This window comes from Psilocybe cubensis, chromosome 11 (genome assembly GCF_017499595.1).
Source record: "Psilocybe cubensis strain MGC-MH-2018 chromosome 11, whole genome shotgun sequence".
In the NCBI taxonomy this organism is placed as follows: Eukaryota; Fungi; Basidiomycota; class Agaricomycetes; order Agaricales; family Agrocybaceae; genus Psilocybe; species Psilocybe cubensis.
The window spans coordinates 2,645,939-2,665,315 of NC_063009.1; the positions used below are offsets into that span (position 1 = coordinate 2,645,939).

At 48.0% G+C, this 19,377-nt stretch overlaps 6 protein-coding genes across 6 annotated transcripts; 1 reads left to right on the top strand and 5 right to left on the bottom strand.

Moving 5' to 3' along the window:
* Positions 1 to 2,424: 2,424 nt before the first annotated feature.
* On the bottom strand, positions 2,425 to 6,743 carry JR316_0011920 (uncharacterized protein; the record flags this gene model as incomplete). The annotated part of the gene is made up of 4 exons (XM_047897561.1): positions 2,425 to 4,049; positions 4,305 to 5,417; positions 5,484 to 5,672; positions 5,975 to 6,743. The coding sequence occupies 4 exons, from the start codon at positions 6,741 to 6,743 to the stop codon at positions 2,425 to 2,427; spliced, it is 3,696 nt and encodes a 1,231-aa protein (XP_047743970.1).
* Positions 6,744 to 8,491: 1,748 nt separating this feature from the next.
* JR316_0011921 (uncharacterized protein) lies at positions 8,492 to 9,436 on the bottom strand (the record flags this gene model as incomplete). The annotated part of the gene is made up of 1 exon (XM_047897562.1): positions 8,492 to 9,436. The coding sequence occupies one exon, from the start codon at positions 9,434 to 9,436 to the stop codon at positions 8,492 to 8,494; it is 945 nt and encodes a 314-aa protein (XP_047743971.1).
* A 1,840-nt stretch (positions 9,437 to 11,276) lies between these two features.
* On the bottom strand, positions 11,277 to 12,512 carry JR316_0011922 (uncharacterized protein; the record flags this gene model as incomplete). The annotated part of the gene is made up of 3 exons (XM_047897563.1): positions 11,277 to 11,744; positions 11,812 to 12,091; positions 12,148 to 12,512. The coding sequence occupies 3 exons, from the start codon at positions 12,510 to 12,512 to the stop codon at positions 11,277 to 11,279; spliced, it is 1,113 nt and encodes a 370-aa protein (XP_047743972.1).
* Positions 12,513 to 12,809: 297 nt separating this feature from the next.
* Positions 12,810 to 14,026, bottom strand: JR316_0011923 (uncharacterized protein; the record flags this gene model as incomplete). Its single annotated transcript, XM_047897564.1, has 4 exons — positions 12,810 to 12,869; positions 13,006 to 13,152; positions 13,204 to 13,566; positions 13,628 to 14,026. 4 exons carry the CDS (start codon positions 14,024 to 14,026, stop codon positions 12,810 to 12,812), a joined length of 969 nt encoding a protein of 322 aa, XP_047743973.1.
* Positions 14,027 to 14,570: 544 nt separating this feature from the next.
* On the top strand, positions 14,571 to 16,172 carry JR316_0011924 (uncharacterized protein; the record flags this gene model as incomplete). Its single annotated transcript, XM_047897565.1, has 1 exon — positions 14,571 to 16,172. The coding sequence occupies one exon, from the start codon at positions 14,571 to 14,573 to the stop codon at positions 16,170 to 16,172; it is 1,602 nt and encodes a 533-aa protein (XP_047743974.1).
* Positions 16,173 to 16,825: 653 nt separating this feature from the next.
* On the bottom strand, positions 16,826 to 18,419 carry JR316_0011925 (Endo-1,6-beta-D-glucanase; the record flags this gene model as incomplete). Its single annotated transcript, XM_047897566.1, has 11 exons — positions 16,826 to 17,022; positions 17,077 to 17,256; positions 17,324 to 17,456; positions 17,516 to 17,549; positions 17,614 to 17,630; positions 17,691 to 17,750; positions 17,806 to 17,904; positions 17,959 to 17,997; positions 18,059 to 18,193; positions 18,251 to 18,324; positions 18,380 to 18,419. 11 exons carry the CDS (start codon positions 18,417 to 18,419, stop codon positions 16,826 to 16,828), a joined length of 1,008 nt encoding a protein of 335 aa, XP_047743975.1.
* Positions 18,420 to 19,377: the final 958 nt, after the last annotated feature.

A 19,377-nucleotide genomic window follows, 5' to 3' on the forward strand; every position in this document is an offset into this window, starting at 1 on the left:
CCATACTACGACTGAACTGACGAAAAAACGACCAATAAATTGAAAAAAAAAAAAAAAAAAATTGATAAATGAAGAGAAAAAACAGGTAATGAGAAACGAGGAATGAGGAATAAATGAATAAATTGTCACTTCCAAATACCAAATACCAAACACCAAATACCAATACCAATGCCAAATGCCAAATGCCAATGCCGATGCCGATGCTACCAAACTAGCCAAGTTCGAATCCGAGGAATCGAGGAAATTACATATTTTTCGAGTCTTATTCTTAACATAAAAAAGGGTAAAAATGAAAAGAAAAAACAGCAAACAGCAAACAGAAACAGAAACAGAAACAGGAGAGAGACGGAGAACTATCAAGAAACCAACCATACGAAAAAGAAATAAAAACCTAGTGTTTTTTATTTAAAAAAAGAACAAAAAAAAGGAAAGAAAGATGGAAGAGTCTTGAGAGGGGCGAATGAGAAAGAGATATGTAGAGAGAAAGGTAGAAAGAGAAAGACAGAAAGACAGAAAAAAGAGAGAGAGAGAGATTATGGTATGGAATATGGAATATGGGATATCATGATATCTTAATAAATTGATATATCCAGCTGTGAGGTATGTGTATTTTGCATGTTGCATGTTGCATGTTGCGAGGTATACGGCTGCATGGGGGACAGCAGGACAGGACAGTGCTGGGGGTATATCAATGTCGATGTCGATGTCGATGTCGATGTCGAAGGCTAAGCCACATCCCACATTTTGGAGTCGTAGATGCAGTCACAGTCACAGTCGCAGTTGCAATCAAAGCCAAAGCCAAAGTCAAAGTCGTATTCGGAGCAACGCCGACCCAGACGCAACCCAACGCAAGCCCGCCCACGCCTACACACGCAGGAGAAGTCGAAGTCGAAGTAGGCCTAAGTCAAAGTCGAAGACGAAGACGAAGAAGTGAAATGGAATCGGGGTGGAACTGTCAAATGCAAAGGCAAAGGGACTAAGACCGGAAAAGGGACTGGGACTGGCAAAGGGATCGAATGAGGGACTGGCAAAGGTACTGGAAACGGAAACGGAAGGTGGGGCGAATCTAAGAGCGTACATACAAGACAGGACTGTACATGACGACGAGGCGAGGCGAGGCGAGACGAGCGAGTGAGAGAGCGAGAGAGCAAGGAGCGACTTTTGAATATTGAATATCGAATATCGAATATCGGATAATGGATAATGGATATAAATTTGAATGTGGATGTGGGATGTGGATATGTAGGTGTAGTATGAATGTGGTGTGGCAATCGAGAACGAGAACGAGAACGAGAATGAGAATGGGAACGAAGATGGGAACGAGGATGGGGAAAAGAACGTGGTCGAGGTCGAGGTCGAGGTCGTGGTGGCGGAAAGCGGGAAGAGGACGAGGCGCGTAGGCATTATGACGCGTCAAGGCGTGCGTGCGTGCGTGCTGGGGGGAAGGGGGGGGGGAAGGGGGGGGGGGGGGGAGGTGGGTAATACGGATTCCCACCAGTCGTCAAAGTCAAGGGACACAAAACGGACATGAAAGCATTCCCCCACACCATACCAGGAAGAGAGAGAGAGAGAGAGAGAGGATTGAAGGACCAGCAAACTTGCAGATAGGGTATACAGATACACAAAAAAAATCACAAAATCACGAAACACAAAATAGAAAGAAAAGAACGCAAAAGAAGTATGTCGGTCGGTCGGTCAGGTCCATGCCTAAATAGAACACGCAAAAAAAGGCGGGTATGAGGTCAGTATCACATCTGATCAAACTTTTAAAATCAGAAAACGTCAAAAACAAAAATCAGAAAACGTCAAAAAATCAAAAAAAAGTCCAAAAAGTCAAAAAGTCAAAGATAATGAAAAGGCGTAATACTGTTCAACACATCCGCGTAATCGAAGCGCTGGACTGCACGCGCCGCGCCGCGGGTGCAAATCAAGTATCATAGAGCGAGCACAGTTGGCGGATCGCGGTTTGCGGAACAGAAAAGCCAGAAGCAAGAAGCAAGAAGCCAATTCGCAGACGTAGGTAGCATCAAACATCAAGCATATGCATCAAGCCCAGCCCAGCCCATCCACAAAACCCCCACACTTGACTTCTTTTGAATGCTCATGCTTATGCTTATGCTCAAGCCTTGTACGCCACGCAATGCGTGTAAACGTACACGTACACGTACACGTATAAAAGTGCACCTTCCACCTCCACCTCCAACCTGTCTTCCCACCTTCGCACCTTCGCACCCTCGCACACCACCTCCCCAACGACCAACGACCATTTCCCCAACGACCAACGACTCACGACCAACGCCCCAAATCCAAAATCCAAAATCCAAAAACCCAAACTCAAAAACCCAAAACCAAAAAAAACCAAAAAAACAAAACATAAAGAAAAGACCACTCACCCCGCCCCATACACAGAATCCCACCAGAAAACTATGGCACGCCCTCGAACCCCGTCCACGTCCACTCTCTCTTCCCATTACCCTGCCCATTCCCATCCTCCTTAACCTCTTTACCCACCCCTCGTCCTTTCACCCCCCCAACCCCCCCTCCCCCTCCCACCCCACCCACATCCCCCCCACCCACCCCACCCCCCACCACCCCCCCACCAACCTCAACAACCGCCTGCCCCGTCGAATTAATCCTCGCATTCCCAATAATAAGCTGTTCCACTCCATCATTATTATACGCCGAATAAATCGGGTACAACAAGAACAACAACAGTAATCCTATTAGGAGAATTATGAGTGTGCCGACGTTTACGAGGCCGCGCAGGGAGACGCCGGAGGATTTGGTAGGGCGGGTTGGGGTTGTTGTTGGGATGCGCGGGTGTGCGTGTGGGTGTGCGTGTTTGGATGTGCCTGGTTTGGAGAGGACGCCGACGCCGGAGGGTTTGGATGAGATGGAGACGGGTGGGATGTGGTGTGCGTTCCGCTGACTTCTCACTTTCGCAATACTACTCCCCCCCTTACTCTTCGCCATCGAACCCACACTCCCCTTATCCCCCCCACCCCCTCCCCCTCCCGCACCATGAACCTTACTAAACAAAGCATACGGCACATACCCACCAACACCCCTAACCCACTCCTCCTCCTCCTCATCCAACTCATCCGCATCCATATCCTCTCCGGGATCATACACATACGCAACCAACCCCCCCTGCACCCGCCCAATCTCCGCCAACGAGTGCTCGCCGCCGCGGTTGCCTATGCTGCCTGCGGCTGAGGCGGGCGTGCCGGGTGTGCCGGGGCGGCCTGGCGTGCCTGGCGTGCGTGTGCCCGAGCCTGGGGCAGCGGCGTACGGCGGCAACCCACCACCACCACCACCACCGACGAGAGGGTACTTGCTCTCCCCGCCAAACGAAGCCACCGAATCCCCCGAATTCGAATACATCGACGCTCTCCTATTATTCCCCATTGAGCCCGTACCCCCTCCTCCTCCACCTACGCCCCCGGGTACACCAGGAGGCGGCAACATCATCCCGTCCTCCGTCGCCGAGAGCCTATACAATATCATCGACCCGCGCGAGTGCGAGTGCGGGAGCGTCGGTTCACGGAGTCCCGGGCCGCTTGGACCTCCATGACCGTTACCGCCGTGTAGTCCATTACCGCCATTACCGCCATTGCTATTTACGGTATTACCCCCGAGCCCGGCGTACCCGGGTGCAATATGCGCGTGCCCATGATGCGGATGCGGATGCGGATGCGGATGCGGCGTACTCTGCCCGCTTTCCTCGCTCGGCCCTCTCTGCCCGTGTCCTTGCTGTCCTTGTCCTTGCGGTCCTTGTGGGTATCCTTGCGGTCCTGGACCTTGTGGGGGGTGCTGCGGGTGCGGGTAGTTGTTAGGGTGGTTAGGGTGGTTAGAGGCAGGGTACGCGTTAGGCGGAGGACCGGCTGTGCGTGAAGGTTGTCTCCCGAACGGCTGCTGCTGCTGTGGAGAGGAAGGAGAAGGGGGGAATTGTTGTGGACGCTGTTGCTGCTGGTACGGTGCATTTGGATGTTGGTTTTGATTTTGATTTTGGTTTTGGTGTTGATTTTGGAGTGCAGACATTGGTGCGCCTGTAGTATAACAGAACAGAACAGAACCGAATAGAATAGAATAGAATACAACGAAAGAAAGAAAGAAAGAAAGAAAGAGAGCAAGTAATTATAAGAAAAAAAGTTACAAAGTGAACGCGGATGGTGCACGTAAGAGTGGAGGTGAACAAAAACGAAAACGAAAACGAAAACGAAACGCAAACAAAAACAAGAAACACAATCAGCTCTTCTACATCGCACAACCCATCCCAAACCCAAACCCAAAGCATCACTCACCTGGTCCTGGTCCTGAACCCGCACCATTACCCTGTACCTGTCTCTGCATATTCCCCTGCTGCGAAGCCAAAGCCGGTATCAAATTCGAGTTCGAGTTGGCACTACCAGTGACAGAAGTGGAAGTCGAAGTAGAAAGAGTCGGCGGCGACGAAGCACCCGATCCCAAACCAGAGGAAGAAGCAAACGCAGAAATAAGCCCCGTAGTCGACGTCGACGCCGCGCTAGGAAAGTAGTGTGCTTGCGAGTGGGGCTTGGAGGGTGTAGATGTTGGCATACCAGGGTTGAGTCCTGGTCCTGGGGTGTGTGGTGGTGCTGCTAGAGGCGGTGACGGTGACGGTGAAGGTGACGGTGACGGAGAATGAGAATGAGAAGCAGAGGAAGACGGTGAAGGAGAGGGCGTGCGAGGAGAGGCGGCTTCAGACGACGGTGAAGACGGCGAAGCGGCCTGAGCGAGCGGCGAAGACCGGAACGAAGCGTGCGTGTGGATATGCGTGTGTGCGTGCGAGTGGCGAGGCGCTGTCGGTGTCGGTGTCGGTGCTGGCGTGTGGGGCGGTGCTGCTGACGAGGATGATGGCGCTGCTACCGAAGAACGACGAGGACGAGAACAAGGCGGGGGATGGGGAGGGAAAGGAATCGATGTCGTCGATGACGGTGTGGATGATGACGATGGAGCAGCCCCTGGACGCTCTACAAGCAACGAGTCCGCAACGTGCTCGTGCTCGTGGTCGTGGTTGTGGTTGTGGTCAAAGCGAGCGGGCGAGTCAGGGTCCCGCGGGTCAGGGTCGGCGTTGGCAGTGCAACTTTCCTCTGCACTGATGCAGGCACTGGTGCTGGTATAAGGGAAAGAAAAAGGGACACGAAAGCGGAAAGAGGAGGAAGAAGGAGCAGAAACAGGCACCTGGGAAAGCAGACTGGTTACATATCCACGCGCGGCTCTCACACCTGCTTTCGCACTCGTCCTCCTGCTCCTGCTCCTTCCAGCTGCTGACGGTGACGCTGACGGCACTGTCCGCGACGGCATACACGGCGATCCTACTGATCCTGATCCGACACTCCCGGCACCACCATCACCATCGCCATCGCTATCACCATCACCGTGTCCGTGTCCTAGACCTAGGTGGGAATAGACCGTGTTATTTGTTTTCCAAAAATACATACATAGGTGATAAGGGGACGTACGAAAGGATAATATATTCTTCTTCTTCTTCTTCTTGCTCTTGTTTTCTGATCCCTTTTCCATCGCAGAGGCACTCCCACCCTCACCCTCGCACTCTGGAAGCGGTGGCAGCACCCTATCCTCCTCGTCCTTCGGCGGTATAGGCGGCGGCATCTGCAAATTCATATGATCCGAGCCAATTATAGCTGCGCCTGTGGTATGTAATGCAAGTCAGTAATCGGGATTCGGGATATGAAAAATGCGCAATGAATGAATGAATGTTCATGTTCATCGGGAAATGGTCAACGGTCAATGAATTTGAAAGGGGGAATGTAGACCAGCCTCCAGATCGCTGTTTTCATATCGCAGCGCCACACACTATCGCACTCGATAACCCTCGACTCGAGCCGAAGTTCGAAGACTCGAAGACTCAACCCAACCCCAACCAATTACCAAACGTACCGCAAAGAAGGAAGACACGAAGCAAAAGAAGCAACGCAAATCGCACACGCACGTTCATCGAGTATAGCTCCATCACCACCATCACCCTCATTCTCTTCTTCATCGTCATCGTCATCTTCTTCAACTTCATCTTCTTCATCCTCCTCGTCATCGTCATAGTCGTCTTCTTTCTCCCCCTGAGCTTGCGCCACCGCCATCGAAATCGGCACCGCGTCTGAATCTCCGCGCGTTTTCCCCATGTCTAAACCTATCGCGTGTCCTGCCTCTCGTCCAATTCCTATCTCTTGCTCTCGCTCCGATATCGATACGCCTACTGGTAAGTCCATCGTCGTCGGTATACGCGCCGACGACCCTCTTTCTCTTTCTCGCTCTGGTTCTTCTTCCTCGTCTCCCTCCTCCTCCTCCTCCTCCTCCTGTTCCTCTCTCCCCTGTTCCCTCTCCCCTTCCTCCTGACCCTGCTCCTCTTCCTCCTCCCTCTCCTCCTGACTCTCCTCCTCCTCCTCCAAAAACAACCCCAACCCCAACCCCCTTCCAAATCCCATCCCCAAACCAAATCCCAACCCCAAACGCGTCTTCGAACCCAAATTCAACAGCGGATCTCCTTCTCCCTCTCCCTCTCCCTCTCCCTCACCCCGTTCTTGTTCTTGTTCTTGTTCTAATGACGGTGCCGACTTTGTCGCTGATGCTGATGCTGTCGCCGACGCTGATTTTGCTGACTCTGCTGATTTTGTTGACTCTGCTGCTCTTGCTGACTCTGCTGCTGTTGCTGATTTTGCTGTTTCTGCTTCTGTCCCCAACACTGCTACCCTTGACGCTGCCATTACAGACCCTCCTTCTCCTCCTCCTCCTCCTGCTGCTGCTACAAACCACAACGTAAGCACACCCAAACGCAACACAACGCATACAAGGCAAACAAAACATATATGATACACACCACAATCTACCATTTCGTTAAATTAACGAGCGTGTTTCGATCTTCACTCCAGGTCCAGCTTCAAGTCGCGGCAGGGCGGGGCGGGGCGGAGAAACGAACAAGAACAAGCGAGCAATCAGGTGAAGCGGGGCGGGGCGGGAAGAAGCGCGCGAGCTTACAGCACGGTGCTGGATGCTGCACGGAACGGAGGCAGCGGGGGCGGGGAGCGGGGGCGGGGGGCGAGGTGAGGCGGGAGCGGGAGCGGGATAAAGGAGAGATGGAGTCCAGATGTCGTAGTATGCTACGCGTGGGCGTCGTAGTGCACTTAGTCGTAGGCGTGGGCTGTGGGCGTAGGCCTAAGTGTAGGCGTAGGCGTGGGCGTAGGGGTCGTCGCGGGCGGTGGTACGGTGGTACAACACACTACACTACGCGACTCGCGACTCGCGTATGTATGTATGTACGTATGTATGCAGACCCGTGTCCGCGTCCGTGTCCGTATATGCGCGTCTGCGTAAGTAAAAGTATACACGCGTGTGCCGACGTTCCAGCTGAGTCCGCTACAAGCTGAGTTCCAGTTCCCGTTCCAGTTCCAGTTCCAGTTCCAGGACAACGCGTCACAAACGCACGCAAACACTAACACCAACACCAACACCAACCCTAACAATAAAGTAACACTAACGTCCCAGCACTACAAACACACACACACGTCTACATTCGTACACTCAACACCCGCCATGCGAGACATGCATGCATGCATCTCACTAGGTGCGCCTAATTGGGAAGTATGACGTCAGTTAGGGAGGTACACGTGATGGGTAATTGCTAATTATGGTACCCCCCAAACGCGTTAATTTCCAGAAAAAACCAGCTGTACAAGCCCAGTTTGCATACATCATTTTTAAAACAGATCAAGAGAAGAATTCATTTGGAATCATGGTAAGCAACAATACAGAACCGATTTGTAGGACATAAAATTGACATTCAAAGTTCACAAAACAGTAGAGAGTCAACAAGCAATGTGTTATACGTATAGACCTAGCAGAGGTACTAGATATGTAAATATTGAAGTGGGTCTCCTACATTAGTGAAGAGTACCTGTATATGTGAGCGTGATCCTCTAAAGCAGCGAGTAAGATGTTAAGCAAACTGAGTAAGTGACCTAATTTACCGTGTAGTTCGCAGTTCACAAAGTCTGGTACAGCGTCAGGATTTTGGTGAGCGAAGACTTAAATTCACACTGGGATATCAATGGGTAAAAAGTCAAGAGAGTCTCTCCAAGACTCTTAGTCATACTACATGATTCTACTACAAAGTCCGCATTTTGACTTATTTGGCGTTCGGACATGTGGCCCGAGGTTCCAAAATATATCCGAGTTTTCAGGCTAAACGAAAAGGTCCGTTAGCTATCTATGAGTAGCTACGTATTATACAGCCGATTGGTCGGTTCCAAGGAAAATCGAGAAAATTCTGAATAAAATGTGAAGAGGAGGAGAGCTACTATGGAAAAGGGCGAGAATTGTTGATGATACCATAACACAATGGAATCTTCAAGGTTGGGACGTTGAATCAGCATACAACGCTTAGATCTTCTATATGGATATCAGAATCTCAATAACTCTAAAAATTGCATGTTCATACCTTGCAGTGGTAGTTCGTTTATTGATTAGCAACAGTATGGCGGAGGTTCCAAGTCGATACTCCGTAGTACGTTCCTTCAGTCTTCACCACCACTCCCGTCGCTTTGGACTTGCTGTAAACGGTGATGGGAACATTCATCTCGGACTGCGTAACACTAGATTTCGCAGTGACAGTAGTATGCGCAGGCGCATTAACCGGAAATCTAGCCGTGTAAGTCTTCGTCTTCGCCGTCGACGAACCCCACGTAAACGCAGATGTGCTGGTTACATCCACCCCAATCTTCCCATCCGCAATGCCCGGTACACCCGCCTCGAACGACGTCCCCACCTTGACGGAGAACCCCAGTGCGAACTGGAACGTCGACGTCTCCGTAACGCTCGTGTTGACGGACGCTTCCAGCGTCTGCGACACGTCCGTCTTGTTCTCCAGCGTCTGTGTGGCGATCACCATGGGTGTGGAGTTCAAAATCTTGCCTTGATCAATGTGATATTCGACATGGTCAATTTCCGTATCCTCAAAGACGAACATGAAGTATTGGTCCGGGTAATGGACGCCTCCCGTTGGGTAATTGCACACTCCTGGTTGCGCCGTATTGCGCGAGACCCAGACAGTGGAGCTAATGGGGCAATTGATGCGGAAGAGGGACGAAAAGTTTCCTGTTCCGAGTTCAAATGTGAACCAGTTATCGTCGTAGTAGCCGTCCCCAGTGATATGTCCGATACAAGGATCTGGAGACCTCCTCGAAAAAAGCACTTTCCCGGATACCTTGCCTTTTATAGCGTATTGGCCAGCACGATTGCCAGTACCATGGATAAGTTCGAAGAGCTGGTCGTCGCTATCGGTCGACATGAACCAATGCCACATTTCGGGGTCCGGTCCATTCCTAGAGTAGAGGACTTTGCCGCTCTCGTGGTTGAATAATCGAAAGTAAAATCCTGGAGGAGGTATAAACAGGTCCGGCATTGCAAATGTTGTCCTTTCATGATGCACAATCAATTTTTAGATTATATATTGGCCGTTGAACGTATGATCAACTCACAAATTGACTGCAGAAAAAGGTAATTGGGTAGGTAGTTAACTTCAATAATCAAGTTTCTACATCAATGAGTCAGATACTGGTTTAAAATGTGCTCGGAGAAATCTTACAGTATGTGACAACGACCGCCGAATGGAAGAAACCCAGTGTGGTGAGTAGGACAGCTCTGGCTTGTAGCCTTGCTTATATACAATCTTCAGCATAATATATATATTATCAAGGGAACTTGACAAGTTCGATGCTTCGAGTTTGACATGGCATATAGGATGCCTTTGACAATGTTTGACCAAGATTTTGCATTCGCCGGCTCTCCCAGCATGTTCCAGTTGAGCAGCCGGAAGGAAAGAAATGCCCGTCAAACACAGACAAAGCCCTCATGATCAATTTTTTCGTACCAGATACAACGATATCTAGTACTAGAAAAGATGTCTGGAACCGGACAAGTGGATGCTGGCAAAATCCTGTGCCCAACTCGACAATGCGCTGGATTCCAGCGCATTGTCGAGTTGTGCTTCCAGCGGCTGGAAGCACCGGGGTGGCCAGAAATCCTCGTCAAACATGAACAAAGTCCGCATGACTAGTGTACTTTTTCCAAACAAAAAAAGACTGTAGATGACGGTGGGATAATGAGATAACAACATGAGAATAAATGAGGTTTTTTTTTTAAAAAAAAAGGTTTCAACAACCGGATGATAACAACATTTGAATTAAACGCAGCAGTCGGAAGCCAAGCTAGAAAATCTCGTTCGTAAAGAAGCAGCAGTACTTGATAGACTATTTCTTGCCAGTGATTCATAGTACATAAGGTGCAACGCGGGATGTGTGTTATCTCTTCTAACGGAGCGTTCTGCCGACTTCGATGAATTGAACTGAATTGATTGCGTGATCTTCAGTGATCTTTAAGTATGACGCAGACAAATCAATGCGTGATGAATGCTTAATTGACGTGTAGCCCCTAAACGCGCTTAGCGCTTATAAAGAGGACTCGGGAATTACTAGTTATTCACTTCACTTCCCTCATCCATAATATCCAAAGATTATCTGTACATATCTATGGTAGTTACATAGATCATGCTTTATAATGAAGGGCTCCTAGCTGTTTTGTCTGTGGTCGAAGATAAATGGTCCATCTGGATGGCGCACCGTCAGTTTTCGCGTCCGCGAATCGCGCTTGTAGTTGGGGAGGTACTGGTACGTTTGCAGGAATGGCATTTCGCAAAGTCTTAGTTGCTCATGAGCTTCTTGCATGTCAAACACAATAATTGAAAAGGCTCACACCGTCCCAAATATAAAGCCTGCGAAAGGCCCATGAAGGTCCTGCAGAACAGACCAGTTCCAATTTGAGAGGACCATGAAGTCAGTTCGCAACACAGTCAAATTCTAGGAAATTTGGGTGGGGATGAAGCGGAGACCCTCAACGGTTTATTATTATAAAGGAGAAAAATAAAACTCAAAGACAGAACGTACGAGGCTTGCAATGAGAGCAATCCTTTATTATTGTCTGTTAAGAATCTTCAAATTCATCAATCATTTGAACACAGACACATCTGAAATGCGGTCTATATTCACGAGGAGTCCAACCAACGTACAATCAGATTGCGGTGGTTATTACATAGTACGAACCTGTGCGACTCCTTATGAGAGTAGCCACTAGTACCTGGCACAAGTGAGGTTCTTGCATCTTAATCAACTCGCAGAAATTTTACATCAACAGCATATTACGGCGGCGGAAATCCAGTCATCCAATATAAAGGTAAACTGCCACATTTACAATGCCTCCAAGGATTCCCACTTCGGAAGCCGGAAGAAGGCCGGAAGGTTGTCCCATACCCGGCTCCGATACGCGTTTTGAAGCCTTATTATTTCTTTTGCACATTCCTCACAAGGCTTGACTTGATTATTGCGATTAGCTGCTTGCCCATCCGTTGAATCAAACAAACGTAGGTAATCAGCATTACCAGGCATAAGTGCAAGACGGACGTCCGGGGTGACAGATTTGATAACGATGGCTGTAGCAGCATTTGCTCTGAAGAGATTGCACGGGTTCGAGGTTCCGTAGTAGTGCACATTCATGCTTTTGCACTTTCCACCAGCTGTGACGTCCGCGGCTAGAGCCCACGCAAGATGATTCTTGTTGATGGAAGACATGAGGTCCTCCCTTCCAAGGACCAACTTTGCAATACAGTCATATGGTAGTTCAGAATTTGGGCCCGAATGCCGTTTGATAATTTGTTCCTATAGTTGAAGATCCGACGGTTCATATGTCGTATACTGGAGCGACGGCGATTTGGAAAGCACATACCAAACTATACTCGCTTATACAATAATAGAAGAGCATAGGCATGAACCTTTGAATTCCGAGTTCTAAGACCACAGAAAGAAGGCTGAATAAAGTATCATCCGCCTTCAGGAGAGGATGAGGGCTTGATTTGTTCTTCGTCATCTCCTGGAATGTCGTTGGCACAATAGCTCTCAAGCGAGAAATGGCAGCTTTATAGATAATCTCTATTTGATACTTGCGTCCTAATCGAAGCATGGACGTAAGCACAGGTAGGTTGAAGTTGTCTTTGTTTTTATAGCTCCTATTCATGCGGAAAGAGGGTGAATTTGATTGAAAGATCCTCGAAAAGGGACATACGTTTCATGATCATAGATCAGAGTGAAAACATTAACCCAATCTTCTTTTCTATCGCCATGAAATTCAACAGTGGGACATCCATCGACCATATCCTCCTGGCTGAGCGGCGGTTGCGGGAGCTTAAACATATCGCGAAATACTGGCGAGTGTCGTGCGAGTACGCCGCGATGCACCCGAAATAGAGTGCCTTCGACAAGGAGCACAACATTCCCATCGTCAAACCAGAATCTGTCCGAGTTGTTTCCCTTGTTTGAGGTATTCAATGACGTTTGGTCGTCGTCTCCTGGTTTTGAATCCATACGAGCTCGTTTTACAGCACGCCGTTCAGGTGAATCGTTCGGGGTCGATGGTTGGGCTTGCGACATTATGCAAAGTTCGTCGCCGAGTTATATAGGTTATGTTTTCAGAAACACCGATTTGTTGCGACCCTTTGCAACCGTGAAATGTTCCATGATTGCCCCTCCAACGGTTTCCAATGTGTTTCGATGAGTATCGGTACGACTTCAAAAATAAGCCTGATGATGGACTATTTCTAGCCAGTGATTCAGTGCACCATGGAATCGAAGGAACAATGCGAGCAAGGGAATAATAATTGGGTTGTCTCCCGAGAAGAGAATTCCGCGTCAGTACCACTGGAAACTAGACCGACCTCAATGAATTGATTAAATGATTTTAGATTCGGGCATTTTGATGTTGTCATAGGCGATCGTTGAAGATGATATCTAACATGAAGCAAAAAATGAACTGATATCTGAAAATAGATCTGGTGATACACTGGAATGGAAATCAAAAAAACAAATCAAGTCGACGGACATACACTTCGCGACGAATACCCTAACTCAACACCCACTTCCTCACGACATCCCGCCCACCAATTTCTGGATGCAATAAAACAGATGCCAGAAAGAATTGAAGGAGTTTCCTCCGAGAATCCAAAAATGCAGGTCTGAAACGCCCCAGAGCGGACTTGGGAGGAAGGGAGGGTATGAGAGGAAGTAACGATGACTATTGATAACAATTTAAACGAAGTGGACCCCATACATGATGTTGACTCACAGGTAATGTCCTCTTTAGACTTGACCTCAGCTCCTCGAAGGCACTATATCGCTTCAGAACGTGCATTGTCGTTCCTTCCCGCGTTGTGATTACACAGTCATAAACAACATATGCACCGCTGCCTCCTATGGTTTTGCTCGAGCCGAATTTGCCCCCGCCGTCTCCAACGGTTGACCAGCCTGCAATGCGCACATCTTGTGCGAAGAGGGGAGCGGCTCCCGCAGGGGTGTTCCCAGTGTTGTCTGCGAGGAAGATATCGGCAGAGAATATTGATTCAGGTGGTAGAGATCGCGGGCGGGGCCGACTGGAAGAAGATTGCTTCGCTGGCCTAGCTGTGCGCACAGGGGTATTCGAACGCGTGAACTGGCCAACATAAATAGATCAGGATAGAGATTAGCCACGCAACAGCGTTGCTATTACGCACATCGTCAGTTTCGTCCTCGTAGGTTCTGCTCAGCTCATCATAGAGCCTGGCCTCCTCCTCCACATCGATGCCATCCACGGTCGAAACTGAAGGAATGAGAACCAACTTGGCGGTTGTATGGGCAAATGGATGAGAGGTGGGATTCTGAGGGGCTACTGATGTGGAATCTGCATCTGGATCACGGTCACTGATACTGGATGCATTTCCCGATTGATGTACCTGGTTTTTTGTCGATTTCGGCGAAGAAGTGGGCGTCGATGCCCTGGCTACTGTGGATGAGACTGAAACAGTAGAACTTGGTGAACGAGTCATGAGCTTTGGAGGATTCTTTAATCTCGCCTCACTGGGAGGCACATCTTGAGCATCTTCCGCGATGGTTGAGTGATAGCTTCTTTCCATGAATAGTGTTCCCCGGGTCGTCAAAGGAATATTAAAAGGAGTCTGGGAATGTATGATGCAATGATGCCCGTTGGAGAAAAGCGCCAACTTTTAGAGTTCAGGAGGGCATTAGAAAGAATGCAATGGGTTCAGTCGTTGTCCTCATCGACAGAACCAACTTCTGAGATGCACGTTGAAGTAAAAGGACCAGACGCCTAGACTCCACCAAATGTGAACGGGAGAAAAGCTGATTGGATGACAAATCATGGAATGTCGCCGTTCTGTCAGTCGGGTAACTGTGCCGGACTACAGCCGGAGAGCCAAATTTGCCGTGGGGAAGGCTCAGAAGTTGGTACGAAATCCGAACCTGACGGTTAACTTGCTACCAAAACGGCACCAAAGCGGTAAGCATATTGCACCTTATCACATTATGTTCAAATGGATATGCACACAATCTTCCTTCCCAAGGAAAGCACGGGCGTCATGGAATGCCTTTTAGAACCGGTGGGGTTCTCGTTCCTATCACCCTGACTCCAACAACATCCACGACCACGACACTCGAGACATGTTATGTTCTGCGTTAGCATTTGTCTCCAGGAGCTTGCAGAGACCAAAAGATGCGTTAACCGAGACCCAGGGTAAGGAACCGAGGTCGGCACCCATATTCAAACTCAACGCGGATCTTCTGCACCTCATATTTCGAATGTGCACCGACCTTGACGAAGGGGCGGGCGAAAATGCATTGGGGGGCTCGAAGGAGTACAGGGCCATGGTCACAGTGCGGCACTGTTCCCAAGTCTGTCGTTTTTGGCGACATTCAATTCTATCAGCACCATCGATCTGGGGGAGAATTCTCGATCTTCAGCAACTCGATCAAGAAAACGACCTTTGGCGAGAGGAGGTTATCCGAAGAACAGGCGACGCGTTTTTGCACATCACAGGAATCGTTCGTGGCTTCAACCATATATCGAAGCAATTTTTCTACAACCTCATCATCAACCACTGGGGTCGTGTACGCGTTATGGACGTCGATGTATACCACCCTCATGTCTTCAAGCCAGAGACCTGGAATTTCTTGATCCGACCATCGCCATTCCTCCAATCATTAAAACTTCGCTTTCACCCACGAACCATTTCTCCCACATCTATTTTGCCCCATGGTTCTATATTTGCCAATGATGCACCTTCTTTGCGCCAGTTCTGCGTCGAACAATTATTGTTCGATACCCGGATTAGTTGGTTTAGTCAACTTCGGCGTTTTGGCATCTTCCCGTCGCCGAGACAGCCTGTTACCGTCTGCGAAATATTCGAAATGCTCGCGCAGATGCCCCTCTTGGAGTCTTTGACGATAGGAGACGTACGCAATGATGTTGCATCTGGGGAGCTCAATTTTGAGCACAGCTCCATTGAGCTACCGAGCCTTCAAGAAATCGTTTTTACGGACGTTGAAATGAAAGTGTGCACAGACATTTTGCAGAGGATATCACCGGCTCCAACGTGTGCACTCGACATTTTCTGCAAACAAAGGATGCAGCACGGGGTTGGCTCTTCCAATAACACGGAGGACAATTTAGGCAGAGCTATTTTTATACGCTATTTTAAGGCGTTCTTCGACAACCACCTGATATCCACCTTGACCCTAAGGCAATGGAACGGAGTCTACACGCTTGAAAGTGATGTTCCCAAACCTAAATTCCAGAAGGCATCAGTTCTACATCATCGCCGGTTTAGGGTTTCTATTGATCACCACAATCCATCCATTGTATTCGACATATTTGGCGCCTGCCAATATCGGAACGCGAAAACTCTGAAGGTGATACTGGACGTTACAAAGCCCAGCCCAATTCACGCACCTTACATGGCACAATTCATCAAATCCCTTGGCCATGTTGAAACAGTGGTCGTCAATAGACCCGCTCTTCGATTCCTCCAAGACATTTCGAAGGATATTTCTGTGATATTCCCTTCGATGCGGACATTCGATGTGCAAAGAACACCGTTGTCCATGCTTCCATACGTCACAGATTTTCAAAGTGACTCTGATGGCCTTGCTGTAAGTGAGGCTCTTCCACATGACTATGTAAGACTATTGAACGACAAGCGTTCTGGGTTCGTCCTAGGCGTTGTGATTTTTGTTATTTGTTCCATTTTAAGTTATAGCCTCTGAGGGGTGGGCCCCTCCCTCGGCTTTACGTATACTATCTGTATACCTACACGCCTCTGTAGCGTTATACATTCCTTGATCCTCTCATGCTCCTCGGAACGTCCTTATGTCCCCTCTCTAGGTCCAGTCTCTCCTAGACTGTTTAGAGTGACATGGGTGTCATGATACTACTGTGGTTTATACAAATAGCTATATTTGAGAAGCACCTATTTACCCAGTTTAATGATTCTGCTCTGTCCTATTAAAGGCATTTGTTTTCTGTCAGTTACTTCACCGTGAACTTTTACTCTGCTAATTCTTTCCTGCAAGTAAGCTTTCAATTAAGTTTATAAGTCAAGAAATCTTAGAGCAATTTTTAGATGTCTGAATCTAAGCACCAGACTGAGTCTTTCTATTTGATAGCAAGACCTTTGCCAACTGACTCGGCGATTGTATAAGTAAATCTGGCATATCGTCTAAATTCATCTGCATATAGGCAATACATTCTTTCAACACCACTATCGAACGGGCATGCGATCCGTCTCATGGTTTAACACCGCTGCATAGCCCCTGATTGGTGGTACATTGACATTCGAATAAATCATAGCGTGTACATCTATTACAAATCCAAATTGAATGTAGTATAGTTATACTATCTTCCCAACTATCTGGGTGTTTCAAATAGCCATGGTCGTATTAGTACCATTAGAGTAGGTCTGCACATTGATCTCCCTAGCATTGGAACCAGTAGCAGGTGCAAACCACCACAAGGTTGTAACCCCAACGGGGAACGTGTACGTTGCTTGCATTCCCCTAAATTCGATTGTTGTCTTCACGGGTTGAGGATTCCATGACGAGGAAGCGTTGTCGTTCCCTAGATTGAAGATAATGACTACGTTTGCTACTTCCGAAAAAAAATATAACGTACAGTTCAGAACAACGATGGAATATCTTAGCCAATCACTTGATGAAACCCGCCCTGTGACATAGGCGCCTACTCTGAGCGCCCAGTTCAGCGACCCGCCGACGCTGACACCGATTCGCTGGCCAAATGGCCCTCCAGGATCCTTCGGTATAATTGCCTTTGATGCCTGGGCCATCGAATAGACTGTAGTTGAAGAAGCAATCAGTTAAGGATTCTGTGAGAATGTTGATTGAGGATCTGGCGCACGTACATTCTTGATTAAAGGAGTAGCTTCCGTCGCTGTTAACGGTAACGATTGCCCGGCAGCCTGGCCCACCACAGCTATTGGTACCTGGTGTTTTGGGATTCCCGTTTCCGTCAAGGGCGATATTCCACATGAGGCCCTGCAACGAGAATCTTTTGGTAAAATGAAATAAATGGAGCTGATTCGATGGGCCCTCACTGAGCGAGCGTTATGCTCTAAACTTCCGACCCATCTTTGAAAAACGTCGCATTATTGGTATGTGTGTTGGCTATAACAACATCACGCATCGGACGTACAGGTTATCTATGTACCACTGTGTCACAGTAGGGTATATTAGCTGAAGGATCAATAGACCGCAAAGAAGTTGACTGACCTTGATATCACTCCACCAATCGGAGCCGATGGTTCCTGAGCACTCAGTAAAATATATTTCCTACGGTTGGATGAGGCATTGGGTAATCGAAGCTGATGAATGTCGTAGAATTTACCTTAGATGGGTAAGCGTTGTGTAACTGATCCTGATTCCCAACTGATCCTGCGTAACAATGGAATGCCGCTCCCGAGAAAGCACTACCATATGAGCTCATCTGTCGTTCATTATGGTAAAAAACTGTAATGTACATAATTGCACAGTAGCTTACCAACTGTACAGGATAAGTACCAGCATTGTCCCAGTTGTGCTAAAGTGTTGTATCAGCCTTCAGGGACAAACCTACAGATAATGATGGAAGAGTGATTTACCTCGTAACCGACGATTTTTACACTTGACAGCGAATTATTGTTTAGAAGTGATCTCAATGTGGTTCCAATTTGTCCTTCGATGTCGACACTCATAGTACATGTTGGGTACGTGGGATTACTGTTCTGCGGTTCATTCTGCGTTTGTTGGATGTTAAAGCCTAGTTAATTAGAACGGCTAATATAAATTTTTACCTGGATGGATATCGCATAAACCGAGAATCCTTGGCTCTGGAATCCTTGAACAGCTTTGAGCAAGTAGGTAGCATCTAGAGAAGGTTTGTTAGTTGCACGGCACTGTATTATTAAACCTTTGATACATACACGGAGTCACGTATTGCGACAGTAGAGATCCTCCATTCATTGTACCGGTGTCCTTCACACTGCGGGCTCCGATACATGTTTGATGTCAAACATCGTCAATCAAACACATATTATGTAAGAAGACGATGTTTGATGTCAAACATAAGTTGTGTTTGCTGACAAACAAGCATCAAACATAAGTTATGTTTGATAGGCATGTGATATCAAACACAACGTATGTTTGACGCCTGTTTGTCAAAGAACACGGGCTTGACAGAAAATCTGTCAAGTTCGCTGTAAGATAACAAACGTACATTGTGTTTGATAAATAGTGTTTGATTCCAAATATAACTCCTGTTTGATAATTTGTGCATGAAATCATCCGTATATTCTGTATGTTATCGACCATAAACATCAAACATAAGTTGTGTAAGAAATCAAACATAATATCTGTTTGAAATCAAACAGATTGTCAAACAGACATCGACACGCTCATCGTGCCGCTCAGCGCGCGCCTCCTCGCGCGATCAGCGCGCGCTTGACGCGCGATCGGCGCGCGTTGAGCGACACGCCCAGCGATTTTACGGCTATTTTGGCGTCTCGGTGATAAGCGACACACCTCACCAACGCTACTTAGGCGCTTGTGTATTCAGCGACGAGAACACGCTCTTCATTCAATAACGCTGTATCAGTGACGCATGTTTATTCAGCGAGAAAAAACGTATTTTCGAGTGAAATATATGTATTTTTGGGGCTCGGGTGTGTCCTACTACCATACACATAAATTGACAAATGCTACACAGTCAAAGCTGCTTTTCTCCCTTCTTATTTCTAGAACCTGAGTCTCTATTTCACTGTAGTAGCAATGTATATACTCACATCAATGTATTTTATTCGTTTGCCATCGTTTGCCATTGCCTTCTATGAATTGATGTCTCTCAGAACAACTTTCTCGCAGTCTCTTATCACTCACCACACTCCCACTCACTCACCACACTCACTCACACTCACTCACCACA